At 45.3% G+C, this 18450-nt stretch overlaps 1 protein-coding gene across 3 annotated transcripts in view; it reads right to left on the bottom strand.

Annotated features, from left to right (window-relative positions):
- LOC140187790 (aldehyde dehydrogenase, dimeric NADP-preferring-like) overlaps nt 1-18450 on the bottom strand; it is a 40303-nt gene that overhangs the window by 16975 nt on the left and 4878 nt on the right. For all 3 annotated transcript variants that reach the window (XM_072243516.1, XM_072243517.1, XM_072243518.1), the window contains exons 2-7: nt 12826-13067; nt 9481-9712; nt 7453-7538; nt 6525-6733; nt 2447-2564; nt 668-809 (exon numbers count right to left, since the gene is read on the bottom strand). In XM_072243516.1, the coding sequence (XP_072099617.1) occupies nt 668-809; nt 2447-2564; nt 6525-6733; nt 7453-7538; nt 9481-9712; nt 12826-12987 (949 nt within the window). In that variant the 5' untranslated portion in view covers nt 12988-13067. The remainder of the gene's footprint in view (nt 1-667; nt 810-2446; nt 2565-6524; nt 6734-7452; nt 7539-9480; nt 9713-12825; nt 13068-18450) is intronic.

Raw genomic sequence — 18450 nt, 5'->3', positions numbered from 1 at the left:
AACCCCATCTCCCAACTAATGACAGCAAAACACACCACAAGGCCCTTAACGACACTATCAACTTGTGCGGCAATTTTGAGGGATCTATGGATATTAAACCTCACTTTGTCCTCCCAGAAGTTCCAACTTTGCACATCCCCCACCCCACCCCCCACCATTCCTGACCCACAGCCCAGACCTTTTTCCAGCTCCCACCCCTCCACGTCAAACCTAGTCTGGACCCTGCCCAAGTCACAGCCACAGCCAAGAGGCAGTCTGAACAGACAACTACACTGCCAGTGAAGAACTGGAGATCAAACAAAATGAGTTCATCTCCCCACTGTTGTAACTCAGGAGATTAGAGGAAGGCCAGAGACTCTCAGAGGCAGTCAGGGACAGGGGCTCTTCGAGAGCAGAGCAGGGAAGAGAAACAAACTCCCACCAGGGACTAGAGAAAGCCAAAGTCACGGGGTGAGGGAAGGAAATCAGCAGAAATAATTTCTGGTTCAGTTCCTCAACAGGACAGTGACCTGAGCTGTGCCTTGCTAATCAGAGTGTGAACCAAGTAACTATTTGCTTGATAAACCAACAGCACACATCGTTACACTGGTACTTTGCTCCTTCTGGTACGGTGTCTGTGTGGTGTAGTAGAAGCAATAATCACACGACCTCCCACAGCCACAAGTACCTATGTAGAGATCTTCTTCGTCATTCTGACCGCCGCACGCCACATTCACTCCCTCCAGCAAGGACATAATTCTCCGAAAATGTCGCTGGTTGATGATTCGTCCGTAGTCCGGGGATGTCTGGGGGTTGGATCCGTAAAATTCCTAGAAGAAAAGGAAACAGGAATATTAAAACGATACTTCAATGGCCAAGCCATGAGGAAACAGAGTCTAATGCAAAGGATCAATGGTGCTAGAGACTGGGAAGGGACAATGATAAACTATTGCCCCATCACCAAAACTAGTTTCTTAAATGGAAGACTGCACACTTCGAATACATCATGCAGTCTTTCATCTCTTTGAGGATTTCAGTTCCATTTTAAAACACGCAACCGTACCCAGTCTGGGTCTATACGTGACTCCGGTCCCACTGCTTCTGAAACACTGAGCACCTTTGCTCTGACTGCTGTGAAAGGCAGGATCACCCGGTGGGCCATCCAAAACTCAAAAGTACAGACATCTTACCACAGCTCGTCGGGTCCTGACAAGACCAAAGCAGGGACCTCGTCGGGTCCTCACCAGCTTACGAATTTCAATCCATGTACACATGATAAATATGAACGAATGTTTAGGAGACTGGAGGGACAGGTTTACTCACTGCCACTGGGCTGCAGATTCAGGGGCACATTTCCACCTCACAAGCTGATCAGGTTACGAATGGTTCACAGGAACCAAGAGCTGACATGAATACAGATGTGGCTTCCCCAGGGATGCTGAGGTACCATAAGAGCTCAACAGATTTGGAACATAGAAGAACTTCAAGTGGGACCAGAGAAAATCGCATGGTAGGTATTCAAGGACGTTGTTGAAAATTTTCTTGGCACCTACAGAGCACCAAACTACGTACTGTTTGGTTGACAACATGCTTCAAGCATACAAAACCATCAAGTGCAACATGTCACTAAAGATTCATTCTCTGAATTCCCATTTAGACTTCTTCCCCGCAAATCATGGCGCTGTCAGTGACGAGCATGGTGAAAGGTTTCACCAGGAGATTGCGATCATGGAGAAACAGTATCAGGGCAACTGGAATCCATCAATGCTGGCTAATTATTGTTGGACATATAAGTGAGAAGCCTCAGACACTGAGTACAAATGAAAATCATCAACAAAGCATTTTAGTTGAACTATACTTTATAGTCGCCAAACAATTGATACTAGAATGTACAATCATCACAGTGATATTTGATTCTGCGCTTCCCACTCCCTGGATTACAAATCAATAGTAAATATTAAAAATTTAAATTATACATCATAAATAGAAAATAGAAAAATGGAAAGTAAGGTAGTGCAAAAAAACCAAGATGCAGGTCCGGATATTTGGAGGGTATGGCCCAGATCCGGGTCAGGATCCGTTTAGCAGTCTTATCACAGTACTGCAAAACATCAGCACCGTTATGCAATTAAACACATTATATTCAATAAAAGTTCATTTCTTGTTTCTACAAGTTCCTACGTGATACAAGCAATCTGAAATTGTATCTGTGTTCAGCTTCAAGTTGTCTATCACGAACAAAATAAAATTCTGAGGAAGCAACAACTTTGAAAAATGTTGTTGTCCAGTGCAGTAATCTCCACTTGGCTGTGGGGACCTGGACACTGAGCTCACATCCTAACAAGAGTCTCACTCATTTTGTACAAGATGTAGCACAGGAAGCGCCTGCTACAGTCAAGTTGGACTTTCCTCTTTCAGATGCCAGCCATCCTGCTGTGCTCTCTGTTCCCCCTCACTTTGCACTCACTGTAATGGTGGAGCTGATCCTCTTCACCACCTCATCTTGGATACTTTTATCACACAGGACGTAGTCCGGGGCGATGCAGGTTTGCCCACAGTTGGTGTACCGACCCCATGCTATACGCCTAGAAGGAACAAAAGCAATTATCCACAAGTGACCAAAGGTGATGTCACTGAATGTTTAGCCACCTCTTCCTCTAGACCCTGCCCACTCCTATTGGTCGAGACTTCAAACACTGAGCCAATCTTTTATCAAAGGATGAAAGTGACCAACTCAACCAAATCTCATGTGGATAGGGTGGTGAAGAAAGCTTTTGGTTTGCTGGCCTTTATTAATCAGAGCATTGAGTATAGGAGTTGGGATGTAATGTTGAATTTGTATAAGGCATTGGTAAGGCCAAATCTGGAGTATTGTGTACAGTTCTGGTCACCGAATTATAGGAAAGGTGTCAATAAAATTGAGAGAGTACAGAGGAGGTTTACTAAAATGTTGCCTGGGTTTCATTTCCTAAGTTACAGAGAAAGGTTGAACAAGTTAGGTCATTATTCTTTGGAGTGTAGAAGGTTGAGGGGGGACTTGATAGAGGTGTTTAAAATTATGAGGGGGATTGATAGAGTTGACATGGATAGGCTTTTTCAATTGAGAGTGGGGAAGATTCAAACAAGAGGGAATGGGTTGAGAATTAGAGAACAAAAGATTAGGGATAACATGAGGGGGAACTTCTTTACTCAGGGAGTGGTAGCTGTGTGGAATGAGCTTCCAGCAGAAGTGGTTGAGGCAGGTTCTATGTTGTCACTTAAAGTTAAATTGGATAGATATATGGACAGGAAAGGAATGGAGGGTTATGGGCTGAGTGCAGATCGGTGGGAATAGGATAGGGTAAGAGTTCGGCACGGACTAGAAGGGCCGAGATGGCCTGTTACCGTGCTGTAATTGTTATATGGTTATATGGTTAACTACTTACCAAGAGAGTATGGAGGCTGTAGGAGATTCATATTCAGTTATTTATCATATGCACAAACTGAAATGCATCATTTGTGTTAACAACCAGGGATGTGCTCTGGGCAGCCAGCAAGCGTCACCAGGGTTGTAAGAGGCCGCAGGTCAGTCAGCCCCATCATAGGCAAAAGCCGCCCGCATAAGACTTAGCAGCAGAATTAGGCTACTGAGTCCATCAAGTCTGCTTTGCTATTCCATCATGGCTGATTTAGTATCCCTTTCCATCCCATTCTCCTGCCTTTGCCCCATAACTTTTGACACCCTTACTAATCAAGAACCTATCAATCTCCACCTTAAATATACCCAATAACTCTGCCTCCATGGCCGTCTGTGATGATAAATTCCACATATTCACCACCCTCTGGCTAAAGAGGTTCCACCTCATCTCCGTTCTTAAAGGAACGTCCTTGTCTTCTGAGGTTGCCCTCTGGCCCTAGATAGGAAACATCTCTCCATGTCCAGTCCATCTAGGCCTTTCAATATTCAATAGCTTTCAGTGAGATACTCCTTCCCTCAATTCTTCTAAATTATGGTGAGTATAGGCCCAGAGCCATCAAACAGTCCTCATATGTTAACCCTTTCACTTTCAGGATCATTCTCACAAACTACAGAGGAAATCTTCAAAAGGCAGTGCTTCAAGAAGGCAGGATCCATCATTAAGGAGCCTCACCATCTGGGATAGGCCCTTTTCTCACTATTACCATCAGGGAGGAGGTACAGGTTTATTTAGACCAACATCCAACATTTTAGGAACAGTTTCTTCCTGCCTACCATCAGATTTCTGAACAGTGCGTGAATGCTAACACGCTATTCCTCCTTTGCGCTTTTTTTATTGTAACTTACAGTAATTGTATTTTATTCAGAGATACAGCGTGGTGTCAGACTCTTCCGGCCCAATGAGCCCGCACCATTCAATTACACACAGGTGACCAATTAACTTACTAGCCTCTGTGCCTTTAGAACATGGGAGGAAACCAGAGTACCTGGAGTCACAGTCTTAGAGCAGTACAGCACAGAAACAGGCCCTTTGGTCCATCTAGTCCATGCCAAAACCATTTAAACTGCCTACTCCCAATGACCTGCACCGGGATAGCCCTACTATCCATACACGTACCTGTCTAAACTTCTCTTAAATGATAAAATTGAGCTTGCTTGGACCACTTGTGCTGGCAGCTCATTCCACACTCTCACAACCCTCGAAGTGAAGTTTCCCCTCATGTTACTCTTCTACATTACAAATAATACAGTCCTAACCTATTCAATCTTTCCTTATAACTCAGATCCTCCAGACCTGGCAACATCCTTGTAAATTTTCCCTACACTCTTTCAACCTTGTTTACATCTGTAGGTAGGTGACCAAAACTGCACACAATACTCCATATTAAATGTCACCAATATCTTATACAACTTCAACATAACACCCCACCTTCTGTACTCACTATATTGATTTATGAAGGCCACTGTGGAAAAAGCTTTCTTTATGACCCTATCTACCTGTGATGCCACTTTCAATGAATTACACCCCCCCCCGTATACCCAGATACCTTTGTTCTATAATGTTCCTCAGTGCTCTACCGTTCTCTGTGCAAGACCGACTATGGTTGGTCCTACCAAAGTGCACTGGTCTACTTTAAATTCCATCTGCCATCTTCAACCCATTTTTCCAGCTGATGCGGATCCCTCTGCAAGGCTCCCCATGACACCCTCTGATCCAATTAACAACATTATCATCCAGATCATTGATATAAGTGACAAACAACAACGGACCCAGCACTAATCCCTGTGGCACATCATTAGTCACAGGCCTCCAGTCAAAGAGACAACCGTCTACTACCACTCTCTGACTTCTCCCACAAAGACAGTATCTAATCTAATTTACAACCTCACCCTGAACGCTGAGAGACTAAACCCTCTTGACCAGCCTCCCACGCTGGACCTTATCAAGTGCCTTGCTAAAGTCCATGTAGATGTCATCCACCGCCTTGCCTTCATCCACTTTCCTGGTAACTTCCTCAAAAAATTCTGTAAGATTGGTTAGATATGACCTACTGCACAAGAAACCAAGCTGACTATCCTCAATCATAGTCATACTTTATTGATCCCGGGGGAAATTGGTTTTTGTTACAGTTGCACCAGAAATAATTAAATAGTAATAAAACCATAAATAGTTAAATAGTAATATGTAAATTATGCCAGGAAATAAATCCAGGATCAGCCTATTGGCTCAGGGTGTCTGACCCTCCAAGGGAGGAGTTGTAAAGTTTGATGGCCACGGGCAGGAAGGACTTCCTATGACGCTCTGTGCTGCATCTCAGTGGAATGAGTCTCTGGCTGAATGTACTCCTGTGCCCACCCAGTACATTATGTAGTGGATGGGAGACATTGACCAAGATGGCATGCAACTTGGACAGCATCCTCTTTTCAGACACCACCGTCAGAGAGTCCAGTTCCATGTCCATGTCTATCCAAATAGTTATATATCCAGTCCCTTAGAATACTTTCCAATAACTTTCCCACAACTGGTGTCAGACTCACTGACCTATAATTTCCTGGCTCACGTTCAAAGTTTTTCTTAAACAGTGGAACAACATTAGCTATCCTCCAAACCTTTGGCACCTCTCCTGTTGCTAAGGATGTTTTAAATATCTCTACTAGGGCCCCGGCAATTTCTACACTTGCCTCTCCTAGGGATCCAGTAATATCTTTTTCCTCTGGGTTGAAATATTTATAATACCAGAGGGCATGCATTTAAGGTGGGAGGGGTAATTTTGAAAGAGATGCTGAAGGCCCAGAGAACGGTAGGTGTGCTGCCTGGGGTGGTGGTAGAGGCAGACACATTAAGGGGCATTTGGACAGGCTCATAAGTGTGAGGGAAAAGGAACGATATGGACATTGCGCTGGCAGAGGGGATTAGTTTAGCTGGCCACGATTATTAATGGATTTGGTTCAGCACAACACTGTGGGCCAAAAGGCCTGTGCTGACCTGTACTGTTCTATGCTTGCTCCCTTCATCCCCACTTCGAGCACGTGCTCCCAAGATGAAGTCTGAAGACCTCCAACTGCACTGTATCAGCCAGACACCAACCTGCAGCAAACGTCCAGATTGCAGTCCTTATCGATGTAGCATGGGCTCTTCCCGCCGAGCTCCAGGGTCACCGGCGTCAGGTGCTTGGCAGCGGCTTCCATGACGATCCGGCCGATGGCGGCACTGCCTGTGTAGAGGATGTGATCGAAGGGGTGCTTCAGCAGCTCAGCGGCCTCTTCTGGCCCTCCGGTGATCACGGGGTACAGGTCCTTGAGGAAGGAAGCTTCACATCAACTATCTCAAGCCGCATTACCCGCCAACTACAAGGCTCCCTTGGAAGTTGCCATTCAGCCCGTCGAATGACCAACTGTGATTCTGACCAGTCCACCGACCTATCTTTGCCCAACATTCCCAGTCAAGCCGAGGGGTAGGTCTGACAGAGTGGATCAACCGAGCCCTGTGCCACAGGGCATTCTGGCCTCGTGTGAGATCTGTCACCGCCCCCGGAGAGGCTACAGGGAAGAGTTACCGGGATGGTTCCAGGGTCAAGGGATTCCAGCTGCAGGGTTACAGAACCTCAGTATACAAGTGTAAAGGAGAATGAAACGATTGTTACTCCAGATCCGATGCAACACAAAAAAAAACACAATAAGCATAAAGAACACAACTAAAAAAACATAATAAAATAGAAATATCAAAGTAATCCTACAAAACGCAATGTACAAGGGCGAGTGCCACAGATGGGCTGAATGGTCTCCTGTGTCACAATGATTCTGACTGGCCTACACAGAGGCACAAAATGGGTCCATGCCACATCAACTCTGTGGCAGCACATCCCAACCACCACCACCATCCTTCCACAGGCAACTTGCTAATGCGCCACGATCGGGATGGGATTTCTTGTTCCTCTGCCTTCCCGGCGTGTGGTGAGCTGTGCAGGGGAGGTGGGGTGACCTGCTGTCCTGGTTTCTGCGGTGCCCGCACTCACCTTGTCCAGGTACTGAGGGAGCAGATCCGCCAGCAACTGGGCAGTATTCCCACTCACTTCCGACGGCTTCAGGACTGCAGCGTTTCCTGGGGACGGGGGATACAACACTGATTATCATTCTGGGCTTACAGCAATACCGGCCTTTCAGCCCGACAGAGCCACTGTTGGCATTCCCACACCATTCAAGCCTTCTCCCACCATAATCAGCATTCCTCTTTCATCTCCCTCCACCAGCTCTTCCTCACCCTCTGCTTAAGACATCACTTCCATTCACCGCAATGTTTCTTGGGGAGTGGTGGAGTGAATGGAACTGACACCTTTAAGTTCCACGCTCTCAGCACCAAGTTTCTCCCCAATTCCCCACTGCATTTTTCAGAGACACACTTATATTTGTGCCTAGTTTTGCACCATCACAAGAGGTGACACTCTTCAAAACCAACAGAGGCCTGTCCCCATTCTAAAGACCTCTGTTGCCTCCCCTCTCCCTCACATGTTTCTTCTCCAGGGAAGGAGCCCCTCCCACCATGCCCAGCCCCACCGAGCCTCCCTCGAAACACAGCTTCCTGTCCTTTCTCCCCCCCCCAATCACTCAACAGAATCCCTTTGCGCATTCTCTTATCCGATTTATCTTGAAACATTGCAAATGATAAATATGCAGAAACTGAACCAAGGAAGTACAAGCCAACCATTACACTTTTAGTGGAAGTTCCCAGATCCACAGAAGCCTAAGAACACTGGTGAATGTGAAATGGGTGATGCCCCTTGAAAGTTCATCTTGTGACATCCAAACTCCCCCTCTGAAATATTCTTAATAAAGCCCAATCTATTTCTGTCCACTGACTTGTCTATAAAGAGAGAACAGCTTTATTTGTCACATGTACATCAAAACATACAGTGAAATGCGTTGCTTGCTTCAACGACCAATACAGTCTGCAGATGAGCTGAGGGCAGCCTGCAAGTGTTGCCACACTTCCGGCTCCAACATAGTATGCCCACAACTCACTACCCCTAACCGGTTCGTCTTTGCACTGTGAGAGGAAACCCTCATGATCACAAGGAAAATGTACAACACACAGTGGCTGGAATTGGACAACCACTGGTGCTATAAAGCAGTGGTCCCCAACCTCCGGGCCGCAGACAGATACTGGTCCGTGAAGCATGCAGTGGTAGCTGGGACGTACCCAGCACATCTTTAAGAAAAAAGCCAAAATAAACAGGCTAATTAATTAGCTGCCGCCCAGCACATAAATGTCGGCCCAGATCAGAAGTGATTGCCGATTTCACTTGCTCTACGCAATCGGCAATCGCCTCTGATCTGGGCTGACGTCTATGTGCCGGGTGGCACCTAATTAATTAGTTTGTTTATTTCGGCTTTTTTCTTAAAGATGGGCTGGGTGCGTCCCGGCTACCACTGCACCCCTGTGTACTTCGCGGCCCGGAGGTTGGGGACCGCTGCTATAAAGTATTATGCCAGCCACTATGCTACTGTATCTAGTAGTTTTCTTTCTTAACTTTCATCGGCTTCTATCACTGATTTGGAATTGACCTCCTGTGCCTGGACTCACCTGGATGCCCACAGTGTACTGATCCAACAAGGATGTTCCCCTGTTCAACCTCTGCCAGATATTTGACTAGAGTGAGAGAGGGAGGGAGACGAGGCCTTCGAGATCAAACAGGATTCCTACTCCCGATCTCCACTCGGGCTCCTGGTCAGAGTTATCAGACCCTGGACCAGTGTAAGTGAGGGAGCCGGCATCCCCAGAGGTAAGCGGTACCAGACAAGCATGGAGTGGCCTCCAACCCACTCGATTCCAACCAGAGAGACCAGGACCATCACCCCTGGACCACAAACTGAACCATGGTCCCAACATAGAGTGGTACCTCCCAGAGAAGGGACTGAAATAACTGCAGAATTCCACAGAAGTTTAAAAAAGTGAAAGAAAACATCAGCAGAACACAAAGTGCATCCCTCCCCATCAACAACAATATTATTGACAGATATGTGCAAGTAATTAAACTAAGACGTACCTGCTGCGATGGCCCCAACTAATGGCTGTAGCACGAGGGCCAACGGGTAGTTCCAGGCGCCGAGGATAAGAACCACACCCAGAGGCTCTCGGTGGATGTAAACATTGTCCATCAATGTCAGTATGCTCTTTGCCACATGCTCTGGTGCCATCCACTCAGGAAGCTTGTTTATAGCCAACGTGATCTCATTCAGTATCCCCAACATTTCATAAACTTCCACCACAAACTTGTTCTGGCAATTGACAAAGGAAGGAAGTCAGTTACCAGTGCCCCTTTCACTCGGAGTCAGGCTGCCCATATTGTAAGCCTCACCCAGTCTTGGTGAACACTACTCAGCCAATCTGTCCATTACGGTAATCCCCTGCATAGCTTCTCACTTCCTCTGAAGCCAAACTTGGTCACACCAAGTCTGATGCAGGTGTGGACAACAAGACATTGGAGCAGAATTAGGCCTCTGGACCATCAAGTCTGCACCACCAATTTATTTTCGCTTTCAACCCCGTTCTCTTGCCTTCTCCTTGTAACCTTAGACACCCTTACTAATGTAGAGCTTGTCAACCTCCGCTTTACATATACCCAGTGACTTGGCCTCCACAGCTGTCTGTGGCAATGAATTCCACAGATTCACCACCTCCTGGCTAAAGAAATTCCTCCTCATCTCTGTTCTAACGGGATGTCCTTGTATTCTGAGGCTGTGCCCTCTGGTCCTAGACTCCCCCTCTACAGGAAATATCGTCTCCATGCGTAGCTCAGACTTGTATCAACCAAGAGTGTGTGAAGACCATTCAGGCCCTGAAGCCTCACCTGCCACGCACTAAATTACTCATATGACTAACTTCAATTCCATATTCTTGTCTATCATTTCATCTCTGAAATAAATGACCCTCAAAGAGACAGCTCGATTGCCTCACAAGAGGAACCTCCCCTTTCACATCTACACTGTCAGAGAGTCATACAACACAAAAACAGGTGCTTCCGCCAAACCAAGCGAGCCCCATTTGCCGACATTTGGCCCATATCCCACCAAACCTTTCCTATGCATGTACTTGTCCAATTGTCTTTTCAGTGTTGTTAATGTACCTGCCTAATCACTTCTTCTGGCAGCTGATTCTATATATTGTCCATTCCTCAAGTGAAAAAGTCTCCCCTCTCACCTTAAACCTATGATCTCACCAATACACTAAGCACTGAAGCTAAGCACTGTCTGCTGGTTCCTGCATTCAATTTCCATCTCAACCCTCTGTTTCTTGCTGTACCTGTATACCAAACATTCACAAATCAAGCACCAGGACTTTTAGATCCCTCTATATTCAAGAGCTCTGCAATCTCTCATTGTTTAGATAATATTTTTTTTAACTATTTCCAATCAAAGGGACCAGTTTTACGTTTTCCCACATTATGCTTAATTTACTACATCTTTGCCCTTTAAATTAACAACTCTATAGCCCTTTGTAGCCTCCTTATGTGATCCTCACGTTTAAAGATTCTAATTAAAGATTAGGTTTGTCATATGTACGTGGAAACATACAGTGAAGCGCGTCATTTGCATCAACTCAAATCAGTGAGGATTGTTCAATCACAAACAAGAGAAAATCTTCAGATGCTGGAAATCGAGGCAACACACACAAAATGCTGGAAGAACTCAGCAAGCCAGGCAGCATCTATGGAAATGAATAAACAGTCGATGTTTCGGGCTGAGACCCTTCATGAAGAGTCTTGGCCGGAAACACCGACTGTTTACTCTTTTCCCTAGGTGCTGCCTGGCCTGCTGAGTTCCTCCAGCGTTTTGTGTGTGTCGCAGTGAGGATTGTACTCGGTTGCCTGCAAGTGTCACCGCGCTGCCAGCACCAACACAGCACGTCCAAAACTCACTGATCCTAACCGTATGCTTACAGTGAGACGCGTGGTCTTACATGAACGACCCATGATCTCGGTGGGCTGGGGCATCAATGCATATTCTGCATTGTCGTATTTTAATGATATGGGTTTGTCGAGAAGACTGGGTATCAAACCGCGGTGTCGTGGGGGTGGGGGGGGGGGGCATTGGGACTCTTATTCCGTGAATGAGTTCTTGTGTGTGACTATCAGCACCTTGGCCCCATAGCAATGCTGCATCGTTTGGTCGTATTCATGTATGGTGAGACGACAATTAAATCTGAATTGAATTGAAATGCGCTGGGTGGGGACAATCCACAAGTGTTGCTATACTTTCAGCGCTAGCAGAGCATGGCCTTTACTTCACAAGCATTTGGAATGTGGGAGGGAACTGGAGCACCTGGAGAAACCCACACGGTCACGGGAAGAACGTACAAATTCCTTACAGACAGATGTGGGAATCCAACCCCATTCTTACAACTGACACTGTACAGTGATACACCGACCACTACACTATCGGCCTCTCCCGCCCCATCTTACTTTCCCCATAAAACTTTAACTTCCCACCTCACCTTCAAGAACTCTAACTCATGTTCACGATATTTATTGCTTATTTATTTATTTCTATTGTTTTGTTCTCTGTGTATTTGCCTATTTTATTGTCTTTTGTCCGCCTGTGTGTCGTGGGCAGTTTTTCACTGATTCTATTTTGTTTCTTTGTGTTTACTCTGAATGCCTGCAAGAGAATTAATCTCAGGGTGGTATATACTGACATATACAGTACGCACTTTGTTAGTAAATTTACTTTGAACTTTAATTTTATGTCATTGGCAAATTTAGCAACCATACCTTTATCAAGTGTACTTAAGTGACTGTAATAACCTGAGACCCCAACCTCGATCCTTACGACGCGTCGTCAGCCAGAGAGAGGCCCACATGCACACTGTTCTCAGCATCCAAGGCTAGCCAGCTAATTTGCAAACCAGCGCTACGCGTTCCCACCTCCGTCCTGAACTTTTATTTTCCCCTCCATTAGTTTTGATGCAGCACTTTATCAAAGACCTTCTGGAAATCTGGAAGGTCAGACGGTTTGGTGTTCAATGTGTACTCCGTAAGGAATGGGGATAGCTTTTTTGGCTAGTCAGGGCGTAAAAAATTACAAGGAGAAGGCAGGAGAATGGGTTGAGAGGAAAAAGGATCAGCCGTGATCAAATGGTGGAGGAGAATCGATGGTCCAAATGGCCTAGTTCATGGACACTAGACATGTTACAACTGACAAATCACAAAGTTAGCTCCCTTTCGGCATTCATGGGACAAGTGTGTAGAGGCAGCAACCACCCGGGCATGAACAGACTGGAGAGTGGGGATGCATTAGAAGGTGGATCAGCCTATTCAGAACTACTGAAGGGCACAGGGGAGGCGGGGCTTTGAGACGGACTCCGATCACGCATGAAGAACATTGTTTCCAACCTTGTGCAAGTCCTTGTGGAGCGCCTCCGAGAACCGATCCTGCTTCTCGGTCAGCATCGTCTCCAGAGCCTTCAGCTGCTGAATGCGGAATTTCAGCGGCCGGGTTTTGCCCTGGTTAAACGCGGCTCGGGCACCAGCTACCGCAGGCTTAATCCGATCCATGATGCGCCAAGCTTGCAGAGAGCAACAGCGAGGTGTCTCCTCAAAGGTACCACGGACACAGAGCAAGGCCTAGATAAAATCTGAACAGACGACAGGTTGCGTGTTAGATTCTGTTGCAAAATTGCGTTAACGATTCAGGAAGTGACAAAATTCTAGTCATAGAATAACACAGCAGCACAGAAGCAGGCCCTTCAGCCCAAATGGTCCATGCTAGCCGCAGCATTCTCCCTGCTAGTCCCAGTTGCCCATGTCCAGCCCGTAACTCTCCAAGACCCTCCGCTCCCTGTACCTATACAAATGCCTCTTAAGTAGTCCACTTATACCCACCATGACCCTTCATCTGGCAGCTCACTCCAAGTACTCACTACCCTGTGTGTAAAGAAGTTACCTCTCAGGTCACCTTTAAACCTCTCACCTCTCATCTTGCATCTGTGCCCTCTCATTCTGTACTCCACAACTCTGCAGAAAAAGACTATGAACATCCACCTTATGCAGACCCCTCACGATTTTATAAACATCTGTGAGGTCACCTCTCATTCTCCTACATTCAAAGGAATTAAGATTCAGCACGGCCGACCTCTCCCTCTAGTCCAGGGATCATCCTTAGAAATCATAAAACTTGAGAAGGTTCGCAGATGCTGAAAATCCAGAGCAAAACACACAAAATGCTGGAGGAACTCTGGTCAGGCAGTCCCTATGGAAATGAATAAACAGTCAATGTTTCAGGCTGAGACCCTTCATCAGGACTGGAAAGGAAGGGGGAAGGTGCCAGAAGGCGTGGGGAGGGGAAGGAGGATAGCTACAAGGTGATAGGTGAAGTCTGGTAGGTAAGAACAGTAAAGAGCTGGAGAGGAAGGAATCTGATAGGAGAGAAGAGTGGGCCATAGGAGAAAGGGAAGGAGGAGGGGATCCCGTGGGAGAAGAGGCAAGAGGCGTAGTGGGGAATAGAAGAAGAGGGAAGGGGAAGGGATTTTTTTTTAAACTGCAGGGAGAAATCGATGTTCATGCCATCAAGTTGGAGGCTACCCAGACGGAATACAAGGAGTTGCTCCTGCACCCTGCGGGTAGCTTCATCTTGGCACAAGCGGAGGCCATGGACCGACATCTCAGAACAGGAACTAAAATGTTTGGCCACCAAAAAGTTCCACTTTTGGTGGCTCATCGTTAGAAGTCTCCGCTACACCCCCTCCAGCCTGACAATGTCTTTCCTATACAAGGTGAATTGGAGTACACAATGCTCCAAGCGTGGCCTCGGCAACAACTTACATTACTCCAACATAGTGTCTCTACTCTTAAACCCATTGGTTCCTTAAGGTTGTCATAGCCAGAGAAGGTAGTGGGGGGAAGCCACTGTGTGCACCTCAGATAGCCTCTGGCAACCAAGTCCAGCACCTGGCCTTCACGGGTGGCGTAGCTACCAGGCCCTGCAGAACCGTTTCTACTGACAGGAGAAGGGACAAAGGCAGGTTACTGGCGCCTTAAAACCAGTCGTTTTGAGCAGATGGGGCTCGTAGGCCTGGTTGGCAGCTCATCTTGGAGAAAAAAAACTCTTAACTTAAACCTTCACTGCCTTGCTGCTATACCCACTCATGGGGAAGGCTTCAGGAGTAAACCCCAAGGGAAAAATCTGGAGCTGGAATTCCTACGTAGAGTTCAATGTTGAGTGGCAACTCCTGTGACGCTGCTGGTGCCAAACTGTATTGGTCTCTGCTGTTCCTTTGGGTTCATCAGATGCCTGGAGAAGGAAAGGGAAGCTTGCTACATGGGTAACAGTTTGCTCTCTATATTGTACTGTCCAGGCTTGCATACTAGACACTGGGACACAACATCCATGACCAACCCTGACAAATGGAGCCTCGCCTCACCTTACTAAACCTATTGCCCTAAATGATGAAGAAAGGCTGAACATCTTGTTCACCCCCTCCCCTGCCTATTTGTGCGGCTGTTCTCCCAGGTCTCCCCGTTCCACAATGCATTAGTGCCAAGCCATTCTCTGTAAAGGTCTTGCTCTGGTCTGAATGTCCAGCTTCCATCACCTCACACTTAACCAGGTTGAACTCCATATGTCATTCCTCTGCCCAATTGATCAAGATCTCTTTGCAACTCATTCTCAATAAGACCCCTAATTTAGTGTCATCAGCAAATTAGAAACAGAATAAGGTTTGATATCACCGGTATATCTCGTGAAATTTGTTAACTTTACAGCAGCAATACAATGTGATACATGATACATAGAAAAAAAAATGGAGGGGGTAGGTAAGCCATACCCTAACTTGAGGCACGAGAGCTGACTGACCATTAGCAGAGCAGGAACTTTAAAAAAGCAAAAGGATGAGGACCTGGAACACAGGAAAAGCCATAGCTCTGCAGATGGTGAGCACTCATCGTCACAACGTGGCTGAAATTCAGCCATCTCATCAACCTTGCCAACCAAACAGACTTTATTGGGAATGCATAAATTAGCAACCAAGGTACCCAACAGAATGAGTCAGCTAGTAAATCAAGTATGCCCTCTCAACTTTCTCTACAGATCTACGGAAATCAGGTTGCACAATGATACAGTGCTGGCTGGAACCAAACAGTGAAATAGAGCCAATCAGTGAACCTGCCAACTACAGGATTCTTCTTAAGGTGTTCAAAGCAACCTCGGCTTCATATGTGCAGACAAGAACCATCTTTGGGAATTATGAGACCTTACGTGATTGGTCAATCACACTAACTAAAAGTAGCTTGCCGAACACCAATTCTATCCCAACTAACATTCAGATTCCAAACTGAATCCTTGTCAACGTAATTTTCACTGTTGTGATCATCTTCATCTTCGCCTCACTGTTCCATTGCATGCCATTACCATCACTCCATCCATGTCAATTCATTGCCGTCACCAATATCCGCTAGGCATTCCCAGTTTGTGTTCATTTTTAATTTTAACTTAGCCTCATTAATAATGGATAATTACGTACAATACAATCTCTATGAATCTGAAGACAGTGAAGCCGTGAATTCTAATCCTGCAAAGAAACAGACACTACAGAAACAACAGTGCATCAATACAATGTTACATACCTGCAGTATGGTTTTATTCCACTCCTGTCAGATCAGCAATACCCCATGTGTCTTATTTGTAATACTGTACTGTCTAATGAAACCATGCAACCATCAAGATTGCAAGAACATTTCTGTAATAGACTCCTGGAAAAGGCTATTTATGGTATTACTCAGTTTCAGAAGATGAAAGAAGCACTCGAAAAGCAATGCACACTCCAGACATTTGCCAAGAAAGCTAAAAATAGCCTTGATAGTCGTCTCATTGCTTCTTATAACATTTTCAAAATGATAGCAAAGTGTGGAAAATCTCACACAATTGGTGAAAGATCAATAATGTCTGCTGTATCAGACATGCTCACCACTGTTCTCAAAATGGATACCAGTATTTTAAAATCAACTCTTCTAAGTAATAACTCTGTAGATCATCATATTGATGAAATAACTGAAGGCATTGAGTATCAACTATGCATAGAGCTATAAAAACAGAATTTCAGATATGACTGGATGAGTCAACTGTGCAAGACGACGAGGCAGTGCTAATGGCATATGTATGGTTTATCAAAAATGGAAAAGTTTATGAAGAGATTCTCTTTTGTAAAAAGTTAAAAACAAATATCAATGTAGATTCAATCTACAGCAAGCTCAAAATGTACATTGAGGATTCAAGTATTCTAATTAGGAACATGATTTCCTGTGCAACAGATGGAGCACCATATTTGACCAGTCACCATGCTAGTTTAGTAGCATTTATGAAAAAAGAAATTCCAAGTCTGTTTGAGTCCATTGTGTAATTCATCATCAACATCTCGCAGCCAGTGACTTTTCTCAAGCATGACTTGTAATATCTACTATCAACAAAACTAAATTTCATCCATCAAATAGCAGAATATTTCGCCAATTATGCTGAGATAACAAGGAAGAATTTGAATGCTTGCTTTGTCACACTGAAGCGCATTGGCTGTCAAAAGGCTGCTGCTTAAAATGTTTCTTTGACCTTTCTGACACTGGTTGAATCTTTGCTCAAAGTCAACAAGAGCTTGGGAAACAAGATTAAACTTCTACGTGGAGATGTGGCATACCTAGCCGATCTGTATGACAAAATGAACATTCTAAATACAAACATGAGGAAATCTGCAGATGCTGGAAATTCAGGCAACACACACAAAATGCTGGTGGAGCACAGCAGGCCATTCAGCATCCATAGGAAGAAGCACAGCCGACGTTTCAGGCCAAGACCCTTCGTCAGTCCAGGCAAAAAGAGCAGTGTCCACTTTGAATCAGAAAATTAGAAATATATAAGCAAAACATTGGGTGAAGAACGTTCTCATAGTTTCCCTTCCATGGAAAGTATGGTACTTCATTTCACAGACAGTGATTTGCAAGAGTACTGCTTACACCTGCAGTCACTGAAGAAAGATTTTCAGAATTGATTCAAGGATTTGAATGAGCTGGAAATTCCGAACTGTGAAATTAACTCACTTTGTGGCAAGGTGGAAGAACAGGAAGAGAACTTGCAAGAAGAAATTATCGAAATTCAGAATGAAGAAGAAGCAAAAGTACTTTCCAAAGATGTCAGCTTTTGTGGTATGTGGCTGCACTGTCATACAAAGTTTCCTGATCTTTGGAGAAGAACTAAACTGCTCTTCATTGCATCTTTCATCCTCCTAACTTGTTGAAAGAGGCTTCAGTGCAGTGAACCACATACTCAATAAAAACAGAAACTGTTTGGACATTGTTACGCATGTGGACTTCAAGCTTTTGCTGTCACAACTTGAACCTGATATTTCAACCCCTGCTGAAAATGCATCAGCCTCAAGGATCACATTGATATTGAAGCTGCTGTACAGTGCACAGGTACTGTGTAAGCTAGGCTTAAAGACAAATAAAAATTTAAAGCAGAATCATTTTTCACATGTTAGCAAATGGTAGACTTGTTTTTACCTGTGGGGGCACTGGAAAGTATATTGTGCCTAAGAGGGGCGTTAGCAAGTATGAAGGTGCTTCAGGGGGGTGTTGGGCTAAAAAAGGTTGGGAAACACTGATCTAGCCCCTCACAATTCCCTCTAGTAACTTCCCCAACTGCAGAATTATTGATATTCACTGTAGTCTGGCTATGGACACCAGTTTAGTTCAAGTTTATTGTCAATCAACTGTACACATGTATACAATACTGTGCAAAAGTTTTAGGCACATATATATAGTTAGGGTGCCTAAGACATTTGCACAGCACTGTAGTAATTTTATGTATTGCAAAAAAAATCCATGACCTATGTGAGTGATGATAAACCTGATTCTGGTATGGATCTCTATTGTGGACCGACAGTGGGAAGGGGACAGGGAGAGGGGAATCATGGTTGGAAAAAGTGAAGGGGAGAGGAGAGGGAGTGGGAAGCACCAGAGAGACATTCTATAATG

Source organism: Mobula birostris, chromosome 25 (genome assembly GCF_030028105.1).
Source record: "Mobula birostris isolate sMobBir1 chromosome 25, sMobBir1.hap1, whole genome shotgun sequence".
NCBI lineage: Eukaryota > Metazoa > Chordata > Chondrichthyes > Myliobatiformes > Myliobatidae > Mobula > Mobula birostris.
Note: the sequence above shows the minus strand (reverse complement) of the source record. Positions and strands in the feature narration are given on the sequence as shown.